General features: G+C 35.8%; 2 protein-coding genes across 2 annotated transcripts; one reads left to right on the top strand and one right to left on the bottom strand.

Moving 5' to 3' along the window:
- Nucleotides 1–714: 714 nt before the first annotated feature.
- On the top strand, nucleotides 715–1,860 carry LOC109242989 (histone H3.v1-like). Its single transcript, XM_019409883.1, has one exon. It carries the CDS (start codon nucleotides 715–717, stop codon nucleotides 1,858–1,860), a length of 1,146 nt encoding a protein of 381 aa, XP_019265428.1.
- A 3,435-nt stretch (nucleotides 1,861–5,295) lies between these two features.
- On the bottom strand, nucleotides 5,296–5,972 carry LOC109242995 (histone H3.2). Its single transcript, XM_019409888.1, has one exon. It carries the CDS (start codon nucleotides 5,896–5,898, stop codon nucleotides 5,488–5,490), a length of 411 nt encoding a protein of 136 aa, XP_019265433.1. The 5' UTR covers nucleotides 5,899–5,972; the 3' UTR covers nucleotides 5,296–5,487.
- Between the last annotated feature and the right edge of the window lie 6,800 nt (nucleotides 5,973–12,772).

The raw sequence follows: 12,772 nt of genomic DNA, 5'->3' as shown, positions 1-12,772 counted from the left end.
ATTAAGAGAAATGGGTAATTAACTTCATTATACTATTCCCTTCCGTCAGTGCGATGGTAATTTTTCTTGGTTTTGGTTTGAATTTCCTTGGCCATTTTTCTTTTTTGCTTTATAGGAGTAATTAATTAATTTTTTGTTGCACTAGGTATTTTAAAAAATTATTACAAACCAACATAAAATTTATTTATTTTTTGTATCTTGCAATATATTTAACATTTTAATTTGTATTCTCTTATATGAACTAATTTTTGCATACTTGAAGAAAGAGAAGTAAAAGGGTAGTAAATTTTTATCTTAGTTGAAATGTGGATAGAAGGCAACTGCGCACTCCTACAGTATATAGGAAAGTAAATTTTTATTTAGGGGAAAAGGAAAAAAAGATTAATTTGCTTGCAAGCAACGCTTGCACAGTACTCCTAAACCAGGTAGAAAAATAGTTTCTAAATTTCCTTCCAATTAGGGTGTATAAATGTGCCTCATAATGCTCTTTCGGCTGCCAAACAAATTTCTCTTTCAATTTTTAATAAGAGAGAGTTTGACAGTTCTTGTTGTTCAGAGTGTATTTGAATTAGCCTGGATTTAGAAGCATTGTTTCTAAACAATTTTGCCATAGAGAAGAAGCCAAATATTTTTAAGTTGATTAAAGCAGCCATACACGTTGGTACATGGAAGTACCCTACAAAGTTTAAGAAGCACAAAGATGAATTACTAATGATGTTGTTGAATCCGGAAAAACCACGGAGTGATGAAATCGACAGTGCTAGTGATGAAGAAGAAGATGAAGTTATTGACAGTGCTAGTGATGAAGAAGAAGATCAAGAAATCGATAGTGGTGGAGGCGGCGTTAACGTTGAAAAAATGGACAGTGTTGGTGATGAAGAAATCGACAGTGCAAGTGATATCGAAGAAGATGAAGAAATCAATAGTGGTGGAGGTGCTGAGTTCTCTGTTGATGATACTGAGAAGAGTTGTTCTAGGTTTCAAGAAGCTGATCAAGAAATATGCCATATTGTTGGGCTACAAGGGAACTACAACGTCAGTAAGACCAAATCTACTGTGTTGAAAGTAAAACTAAGTTTAAAGAAGACTCGGGACATTGACGACAAGCTTCAACACATGCATGTTGATAGTGATAAAGAAAAGAAGACAGAAGCAGAAAAGTGTTGGTCCGACAGTACCGAAAGCAAGAACATGAGTTGTGTCACGGGATCGGCAACCAAGAATTCTCCCGAAGGTTTAAGGAAAATGAACGAGGATATCAACCGCGTAGATGAAAGCCAAGATTGTTCCTCACAGAAGATCAAGAGGCTTGAGGGAGGAGGACAGTTACAGAAACAGAGAAACTGCAGTGCTATTACAAGACCAAATCAGAAAACAACACAAAGCTCTACAGTTGCAAGGCCAGTGCAAAAAGTAACACAAAGCTCTGCAGTTGCAACACCAATGGGAAAAACAACACAAAGCTCTACAGTTGGAAGACCAATGCAAAAACCAGCACAAAGCTCTACAGTTGCAACACCAATGGAAAAAACAACACACAGCTCTGCAGTTGCAAGACGAATGCAAAAACCAGCACTAAGCTCTACAGTTGCGACACCAATGGAAAAAACAACACACAGCTCTGCAGTTGCAAGACCAATGCAAAAACCAGCACAAAGCTGTACAGTTGCGACACTAATGCAAAAACCAACACAATCCGGAATGAAATTTGAATCAAGTAAAAGAAAATTTGAGGAAAGGGTTGCTGAGCAAAAAAATGCCAAGAGAAGGATCATAATGGTGGACTTTCATGATATGCCTAAACTAGCCAAAGATCCTTCTGCTCCCAAACGCTGCTGGGATAGTAGGAGGAGGTTTTGAAATTCTGATTCCATTTGTTGTAAATTCCACGAGAATCATAGTTTTTTCCTTTTTGACATGTAATTCTAGAGAGTATCATCACTCAGGTACATTTTTATAGATGATCTTTTATTCTGAAATAGAAAAGATCCAGTCATAAAAAAGAAATATATTTATGTGGCTTTGATGTGGTTCCTCATGTGTATTTTGCCTCCAAAGAGGTCTTCTCCTACTTTTCTGCCTCTTTCATTTGTATCAATGCTTTAATTACTTTGCCTTTTAAAATATCATTCTGTATTCACAACTCAGAGTTGCTTTATTGTCTTTAAACTCTTAGTTTAGCTCTTGTTTTCCTGTTGTCCTTGCAAAGGGTGTATGCAGCTATTAGAATGGAAAATGTGGTCTTTGGTCTAACTATCTTCATACCTATTTAAGATTTGACAAAAATCAATCTGTCTATTGTTGCTGCTAGTAAATTCATGGGTGAGGTTGACAACCCTTCAAAATTTAGCATCTGTATGCATTGGTTTTCTAATTACTGTTGTATTTAGTATTTAAACAACGAAAGTAGATTTCATACCTCCGAGAGCAGATTGGTTTCCAGCTTGGGAAATATTAAAAGCTCAAGGAGATGTTTAACAGGCATAATCATTTGGGAAAGTTTAGATTACATTTTCAATTACTAGTTGCATTTAATCTAGTTTGTATAGCATCAAATGTTAATCACAGGTACTTGTTGAAGATGCCTTCAACTTAATAGTATAATAGTTCCCTTTAGGTCTGAGCCATGAGATGGAACAACAACAACAAACCCAGTAGTTACCTACGAGTGGGGTCCGGGAAACTACTGTATTTGTTGTTGTTGTTGTTGTTCCATCTCATGGCTCAGACCTAAAGGGAACTATTTTACTATTAACCTGAAGGCATCTTCAACAGGTACATAAGATGGAACAAAAGTCGCATTAATCTTCCACTTGTTTAGAGTACTAACACATGAAATGCAGTAAACCGCTCCAGGAATAATCATCTAGCCATGCATAAAGTGAATATATCAAGTTAATGCAGAACCAAGGAGAAGGCCTCCTAAGAAAAACACAGAAACTTCACATGCAGCGCAGTATTTTTCCAAACTGCAGGGCAACATTGGTCTCCTAATTGTGCAACACTAACCGTAGAAAAATAAAACTGCACTTTCAAAATGTCCGAGAAGAAGAGCTCCTTAAACATACTTTCACATATATCTCAAATTTTTTGGGGCCAAAACAAGTGAACAACATGGAATACAAAACTTTGTAGAATGCCCAACTCTAGTAAATAGATCTTATCAAGCACATTATGGAGATACAATAGTGACTTGAGGAATAATATGTATGATGTAACTTTTCCAATTTAGATTTGAGTGAATCTTGCTGCATTAAGCCACAAATCAAGATAATTAAATATCAGATTCCAACGAAAGAGCAATAACAAATGGTTTACAGTACTAGACATACCAACTGATTTGTAGGTTCTACATCTGTTAAATGACAGTTTGCAGGGTTCATACAAGTACATTTTAGACATTTTTGTTGAATATATTTCGATATTTTGTTACTGTAAGTGAAGTAACACTACCAAAAATGAACTTAATTTGGATCAACCGATTAAGGATATGTATTCCGGACCATTATAGTCGTTTATTGCAAGTAAGTAGAGCAAAAATGCTGTGTGATGTTAGTAATCTAAAGAATATTAGAGCAATCCACACTGCAAGCATGGCTCTAACAGTTGTTCTCCATTGAGAAGTTGCTACTATTAGTATATTACTGCCATTTTGAAGAAGCATTGTTTTTTCTTCATAAGATCAATATCATTCAACTAAGTCAACTAAGTCGAGCTAGTCGAGCCGCATGATTACTAAAACATCAGGAGAGTCAACAAACGGATTTTACTTCCACTGCAGAAAATCCAAGAAAACTGACCTATATAAGCAACAAAAAGCAAGAAAGTAAAGGGTCTTTCTAATCTGTAACTAGTAACTATCACATTCCTTTTTATAGCCGTATGTTCATAAACTCAATCAGCTCTAAGTTTAATTTTGATTTAGAAAGACTTATAGTTGCAGGAGACGAGATGTCTGAAAGTAGAATGGTTCATCTCAGGTTAGAAACGAGAAAAGTAATACGCAAGGGTTATTTTGCTAGACAATAAAACTAAACTTACCGTCTGATTATTAACAAGTAATTGCGGAGGCTAGACACTTCTGATTCAACATAGCAAGGCCTTTTACGTCAAAGAACTAGAATGCTGCTGTTGATCTCCTAATACCTGTACGTATGGCAATGGTAAAAAGTGAATTAGAGGACAAATGAAGCATTTTCAATTTTCAATATACAATCACTAAGCGTCTATGTTTATAACAGCTGCACAATACGCAAAAGCTGTCTATAAGTACAGACAAAAAAAAAGATCCAAATCTCATTCTTGCTTTCAACCGTTGACATTTTTAAGTCGCAAGGAGGATTGGTGAATAAAAAAGGAAAAGTCATGTATAAGAAAACAGAAGTATTGGAACAAACAAAGCAAGCAGACACAGGGACATTCATGTATATAGAAGGATATTCATGGAAACTTAAAATTAAAGCAAAATGAAACAGATTTTACCAACTTCAGAGAACTAACAACTCAACACTTCACATATGTTCATTGTTCAAGATAATGAGATTTACCCCAATGACCCTAATATCCCTTCACATTCTCCCAAACAAAACCAAGCTCTACAATTTACTAATTTGGATTTTGTCCAAATTGACTTATTAATGAATATATACCTAGTTTATACTGCAAAAAATTGAATAAGTAGAACAAGTTACAATAGCGCAGTCACTTTCAATACTACAGTTGCAGCACCATGTTACCGAAAGTTAACATCAAAACAGCTACCACTTCAACTTGCTACCCAGCCCAACGAATAATAGTGTCCATTAAGAAAATCAAATTTTGATTAACAGACCAAAATAAAGTTCAATTTCAGAATGCTGGTGCTAATAAATGAAAAATTTAGTCACTATTGAATAAAGAGTACCTCTAATATTAGTCACTTCCAACAAAATCAAGTTTAACTTCAGAAAACAAATAAAGGATCCGCGGAGTTTCATACTATCTAATATGCATTGCAAAGTAATGGGATTCCATTTTACTACATAAAAACCCGTTTGATTTATTTTTCCAAGCATTACCACAAGTGTCAATGCCAAGTAATTCTTTCTCATTGTAATTGAGAATCTAAATGCTTTTATTCCTCCCCTGAAAAGTATAGCATACAAGGCACAAGTAGTAAGCCAATCCTTCAACAAACAAACTTAGTGCAAAAAATACATTTATATGAATAGTCAATCGCCAGAAAGGAAAAAACAGAATATGTTTCAATTTCGAATGTCTGCAAATTTGAAACCCGTATATGAAAAGCACCTTTGGTTGAAACAAAATGAACAATAGATTTCATTAATCAGATCTTAAAATACTAGTAAACCAGAGGTTTTACATATAGTTTGACTGAAACAAGTCATTTGATTTACATCACTAACCCTAACATCCAACGAAAGACAGGAAAAAAAGCCCTAAATCAGAAGAACACAAAATTAACCACAACCACAACGAAGCATATTCCTAAGCCCTTTCACCACGAATCCTCCTGGCCAGCTGAATGTCCTTTGGCATTATGGTGACCCTCTTAGCGTGAATGGCACAGAGATTGGTGTCTTCGAAGAGTCCAACTAGGTAAGCTTCGGCTGCCTCTTGAAGAGCAGCAACAGCACTGCTCTGGAACCTCAGATCTGTCTTGAAATCCTGAGCTATTTCCCTCACCAGCCTCTGAAATGGCAGCTTCCTTATCAACAACTCAGTAGATTTCTGGTACTTCCTGATTTCCCTGAGAGCAACAGTTCCTGGACGGAAACGGTGAGGCTTCTTCACACCTCCGGTCGCCGGAGCTGACTTTCTCGCAGCCTTGGTAGCTAACTGCTTCCTTGGAGCCTTTCCACCTGTTGATTTGCGAGCAGTTTGCTTGGTACGAGCCATTTCGTATTTTTGAAAATAATATGAAACAGTTTTGTAGATTGGAATCTGCTTTAGTTGGGGAATAATGGTGAGATGTGTGATGGGAAGTTATATAGGAGGGAAGGTGGGCGGGAATTTTGGGAAATTTTGAAAAGAGTTTGAAATTTTATGGCGTTGCGGGGATTGAGAGTGAATGAAGTCCGTTCATTTGTTGAGATTTTCTATTAACGGTGGAGATTGGAGAAGAGATGATAACTCGGATAGTAATCCATGGGATACCAAAATAACAAATAAGTAGTCGCCACGTGGATAATCTAGTTGCTCCCTAATTTGTTTACTTTCCGGGTATTTTTTAACATGTTTTCTTTCTGATTGTACTTAACGTATTTGCTTGTCTTTTCTATTTGTGCCACAAATTAAAACCATCTAAAAAATTGATTTATAGTCCGTTTGGCCAAGCTGCAAAAATCAGCTTATTTTGAGAAGTGTTTTTCTCAAAAGTACTTTTGATGAGAAGCAGTTTGTGTTTGGCTAATTAGTTTGAAAAGCACTTCTAAGCAGCAATTAGTGTTTGGCCAAACTTTAAAAAACTGCTTCTAAGTGTATTTTTCTCAAAAGTGCTTCTCAAAAAAGTGCTTTTGGAGAGAAGCTACTTTTTTCTGCTTCTCCAAAACTGCTTCTGCTTCTCCTCAAAATAACTTTTTTTTCCTTCCAAAAGCTTGGCCAAACACCTCAATTTTTGGCCAAAAGTGCTTTTGGCCAAAAAAAAAAAAACACTTTTGGCCAAAAAGAATCTTGGCCAAACAGGCTATTAAACTTATCTAAAAAAAATTCTACTTAATTGAAAAAGTAAATTCGCAGGATGATAAAATCGTTTCCCCCATTTTTGCGCCAAAAAAAAACCGACCGAAGTCTGTCGGTTTTATAAAAAAAATTAAAAATAAAATATTTTGAAAAACCGACCAACTTCGATCGGTTTTTTCATTGATTTTTTGACCGATCAAAGTCTATCGGTTGGTCGCGGTCGGTTTTGGCCGAATTTCTAGTTGTGACATGATCACATCTATTCACGGCAAACTCCATCTAGGTCTCTAAGTTCTTAACTGACTCGTCCCTCTATAAAAGCTGCTCACGTTATAATAATTTATGCAAGACTTTTCAACATCTCAAGAGGGTATGAGAGGAGTGGAAAACCCATAAGAGGAGTGAAAAACAGTATCCTTCATCAAAGGAAGGAAACAAGGTATAAGAGGTAATCAACAACCTAACAACAATGCAATCAAGAACACCAATGGCCCAGGTATCTCGGTTAAACTGTTCAACGCTACTACTGGTAAGTACTTGGATACTCAATTGTTACAATATAAATCTAAAGATCCTACAAATTCCATAGAAAAGATTGGTGCAAGAAATCCGGCCACCATGGTTAAAGAAAAAACCACCATTCCAATAAAAAATAATTTCTCTCTCTTGAATAGTGAGCAAATGGTTTTAGAGGAAACCAGTAATGGAATAAAAATCAATAATACAAAAATAAATTATAGTCATGCAAATGAACAAATGTCCATTCCAAATAGGAGTGTTCATAAAAATCCGAAAAATCGAACCAAACCGAAAACCAAACCAAACCGACCAAAAAAACCGATACTTTTTGGTTTGGTTTGGTTTTGGTTTTGAATTTTAAAAACCGATCAAATTTGGTTTGGTTTTGGTTTTAATTAGAAAAAAATCGAACCAAACTGACTATAGGAGTAGCTATTTAAAATTTATTATTACACCTATATATATGTATATTTTCATACAAAGTTTCAAAAAAGTTATGGTAAATGTTAATAGGTTGCACCTTTAATATAGTTCTTTACCTTTACATTCTAGTTTGATTGGTAGTTTTCTTTTGTTAAGTGTAAGAATCCATTTCGTGTTAAAAATAATATATTTTAAATTGAGTCCTTAAATTATTCATCACTATTTGATTCAATTATCATCAATATATCTTGGTAAATAATAGATTTCTCAAAAGGCAATTGATTTGATAGTGTTACGTTGAAAATGTGGTCGCCGGAATATGTGTTTGGTAGTGTATGTCTTATATTTAAGAAAAAACCGATAAATAACCGAAAAAACCGGAAAACCGACAAAAATCGAATCAAGAAAAAATCGACTTAATTGGTTTGGTTTGGTTCTAATATTTGAAAAATTGACTTACTTGGTTTGGTTTCTTTTTAAGGAAAAACCGATCCAAACCGAACCATGAACACCCCTAACTCGAAATGAGGACATTGACGTGCAGGAAAATAATGTGTCTTCTACTAATAAAAGAGAAAATAAAGCCATGCAAAAAAATTCTCTAAAAGACAAAACTACCCCCTCTACTAATAATAATCTTACCGTTCCTACTAGCCAAGATAACCAACAATTTAGTAATAATCCTTCTTTAACTAAAAATCATGAACAAAATCTTTCCATAAGATTTGAAAATACTCCCACCCCAAAGCATGCCATCCAAATGGAAACGGAAGATGACTACATTGAACAAATGTCCTCCAACCTAAAACACGCAATGGATACTATATCCATGGAGGATCAGCCTATAAACCAAAGCATCGGGCACCCAAAAGCCATGCAATTGGCAGCCCCAATCATTACCCTATTACCCAATCCCTCTCACACTACCAATAGCCCCATCCCCACGCCTGTATCAGGCTCCTTAAGTATACAACCCTGTATTCAAAATGCCGAATTCCATCAACCCTAAGAAGAAGACACAAGCTCATCCAACTTCTACGACAACACAGAGCTCTAGCTATAGAGTATCTACCACCATTCCCTCCACAACCAGAAAACCCACAGATCATTTATGTCCAACCTCCACAAGCACATGACTACCAACCTATCTCGTGGATGAAAATGGGTCTTATGGGCCATGCAGTCTCGTTCAATCTCCAAATCAATGATCAAGAGTCGATAGTCATACTACACAACACACAATACCTAGCCCAGTTGGTAACAGAGGGCATGAGACTTGCTATGAACACTATCTAAACCAAGTCTGGTTGAATTACATCCTCCAACCCCTAGCTCCTTCAATGAACTCAGAACTGGTGCACGCAATGAGAAACCAATGGAATTTGCCACCAAATTTTAATCCCCAATCTACCCACAGAATGCTCTCCTAGACATGCCATTCTTCCCACCAGAAATTATAACCCAACTCAATCCCATATTCATGCCATGGGAGAACCCACAGCCAGCCCAGGAGCCACCAATTCCTCCAATATACCAACAACCTCCACCACCACATCACCAAGCAGTTCAGGAGCTAGAAGCAGAAATGGAGGAGAAGAGGAACCCCTCAATATAATCTTAGAACGAGTCCTAGAGTTCTCAAATCTAGACGGGGTAAAAGTGTATCTCTTCACGGAGATGCAAGAGAAGAGACATGTGCTCAATTGCCCACTAGCATTATACAAATGCTCGATGGACATCATACCACCTCGGGATCCAACGGTCGGCAACAGAGCCATGATTCTAGTTCCATCACTGAGAAGGAACCCAGTCCTGTGGGTAGTGAGGGAGAATGGGGAACCAGCAAACTCAAATCTTAGTATCTCTATGAATCGTCCAACAAACTTCATCATATGGAACATAAGGGGTGGAAACAACGACAATTTCAGAAGAAATTTTAGAGAAATGATAGACACTCATAGGCCATGCATGGTAGCTTTGTTAGAAACTAGGATGAGAAACCATGTTGAGATGCTAAATGACTTTGGTTATATGGAGATTATAGAGGTACCAACGGAAGGCGAAGCAGGAGGCATGGTGGTGATGTATAACCATGAGGTAGTGACTGTCCATTATTTCGTCCGTAGGAATCAGAAAATCCATGCAACAATAAAGCTACTACCTATTCATAAATCTTGGCTTTTTAGTATAATATATGCTAGTACTGATATGCTTAATAGAAATGTGATGTGGAAAAATCTTGAAAATATTAGTAGAACTTATATAGGACCTTGGATCGTAGGAGGAGATTTTAACGACATTTTAGGTGCAAATGAAAATTTTGGTGGTAGGCCCTTAAATGACAATAGAGCTAAGTATCTTTGGTCAAAAATTAACTATTGCAAATTACTTGATCTTGGCTTTAAAGGATGCAAATATACTTGGTCTAATCATAGACATAAAGATAAGGGTCTTATAATGGAAAAACTTGATAAAGTATTAGGAAATGAGGAATGGGTAGATTTATTCCCTAAAAGCTCTATAATACACATTCCTAAGACTTATTCGGATCATAACTCTATCCTAGTAGAATTAATCCCAAGAAATAAAATTCTTCACAAACAACCCTTTAGACTTGAGACTTTTTGGTGTAAACATCCGGAATTTCAATCTATAGTAAAAAATAATTGGTATGATTCTGACTACTTTAGGGCTAGCCAAAATTTTATGGACAACATTAGGGATTGGAGAGATAGAACTTTTGGTGATATAATTGGTAGAAAAAGGAAAATACTAGCACGACTTCATGGCATTCAGAATTCCAGGAATTATGCCTATAGTAATTTCCTTCAAACACTTGAAAATGAATTAAAAAGGGACTATAATGATTTGCTTAGGATTGAATAGGATTATTGGAAAATAATATCTAGGGTAATGTGGCTCAACGAGGGAGATGCCAACACAAAGTTCTTTCATATTTCTGCCTCCACTAGAAAAAGGAGAAACAAGATTAATTTTTTTAAAGATGATGCAGGGAATTGAATCAATGAGCCCCATTTAATTATGTCACATGTCCTAAGCTATTTCACAAATATCTTCACAACTTCACGCTCCAAAACAAGCTGGACTAGTCCGCTAAAAAATAGCTCTACACAATATTTTTTAAACCTAAGCTCACTAGACAGTCCTTTACTTGATATTGAAATTAAAAGGGCTATGTTTTCTTTTAAACCTTTCAAAGTTCCAGGACCGGATGGACTTCACCCTTTCTTTTTCCAAAAATACTGGAAAATTATAGGCCCTTCAGTAGTGAGATTATGTCATGACATTTTTAACAATTGGGAAATCCCCAAAGACATCAACATAACCTATCTTTGTCTAATCCCAAAAATTCCTAACGCTAATAACATTAGGAATTTCAGACTAGTTGGCCTTTGCAACACCATTTACAAAATGACTACAAAAATACTTGCAAATTGCCTTAAACCATTCCTTGAACAAATTATAAGTTCCTTTCAAGGAAGCTTCATGAAAAATAGAAGAGCTTCTAATAATGTTGTTATCATTCAAGAACTAGTTTCCAACTTAAAAAAACTAAAAAGAAAACAAAGTCACATGATCCTTAAAATTGAACTGGAAAAAGCTTTTGATCGACTAGAGTGGTATTTTGTCCATCACACTCTAAGATATTTCAACTTCCCTTCAAAATTCTCAAAACTGTTATTAAATTATATATCAACAAGTTCTATAGCAGTTTTAGTTAATGGACCCATCACAAAATTCTTCGAACCAAGCCGGGAAATCAGGCAAGGTGATCCCATATCACCTTATATCTTCATCCTTTGTTTAGAAATGCTATCAAGATATATAAATTATCAAGTTGATATTAGAAATTGGGATCCAATAACCATATGAAGAAGAAGTCCAAATTTTTCCCACATATTCTTTGCAGATGACCTTACCCTAATGGCAAAGGTCAATAAGAAATCATGCCATGCCATTAAGAGAGGATTAGAATATTTTTGTGACCTGTCAGGACAATGTATTAACACTACTAAATCCAAAATTCTCTTTTCAAAAAATTTCCTCAAACTCTTATTAAGGATGTTATCAATACGTTAGATATTAAAAAAAGTGATTTCTTTGGCACCTACCTAGGTTTTCCTATTTTAAACAAATACCCTAGGACAAGGGACTACCAAATTCATAATTGACAAAATGAGAGCTAAGCTAGCAGCTTGGAAAATGAAATTCATCAATAGGAAGAACAACCCTATCCCAATCTTGCGTAAACTCAATACCAAACCATTATATGCAATACACATTACTCCCCAGAAAGGTCCTTATAAAATTCAAAGAGATTTATATGGGGGACTACCACTGGAAAAAAAAATTCATCTTATCAAATGGTCTACTATTTGCCAACCAAAAACCAATGGAGGTCTTGGACTCCTCAGTGCAAATACTAAGAATTTATGCACTCTAACTAGCCTGGTATGGAGAATCCTTACTAATGCTACTACACCCTGGGCTAAACTAATCATCACCTCCTATGCGACTAGTAATGCTAAAAACAAAAATTCCTTCATCTGAAAAAACATTCAAAAGGGATGGGAATTATGCTCCAAAGGTATTATTTGGTCACCCCATCGTCATTCCAACATGAACATATGGGAAACCAATTGGATTCCAAATTTAGAAAATCTTAGAAAAACAATAGAAGGCCCCCTCTTAAATACGGACTGTTCCATAAAATTAAAGGATATCTTTGATGGAAAAAATTTGAACTTTAATAAAACCTCCCTCTACATTCCCAATGACACCAAGGAAAACATCTCCAAGGTAAGAATTCGGCTAAAGGGACCAACTAGTGACATTCCAATATGGTCTCTAACAACAAAAAGAATTTTTACGACCAAAACTTGCTACAATCTAATGGAGCTTCCAACGGATACCCAAATAGATTTCAAATGGATTTGGGATCTAGCCTGTCCAAATAAAGTCAAATTCTTTTTATGGCAGTGTCTCCATAATAGGATACCATGTAGGAAATACCTGGCAAAAATTGGCTTAAACATTGATCCAAATTGCACTATATGCAAATGTAAGGAAGAGAAATCCATAACACACATTTTCTTTAACTGCAAAGCCACTAAACCTTTTTGGGACA

This window comes from Nicotiana attenuata, unplaced genomic scaffold, assembly GCF_001879085.1.
Source record: "Nicotiana attenuata strain UT unplaced genomic scaffold, NIATTr2, whole genome shotgun sequence".
In the NCBI taxonomy this organism is placed as follows: Eukaryota; Viridiplantae; Streptophyta; class Magnoliopsida; order Solanales; family Solanaceae; genus Nicotiana; species Nicotiana attenuata.
The sequence above is the reverse complement of the archived record's forward strand: the minus strand, read 5'-3'. Positions and strand labels throughout refer to the sequence as shown.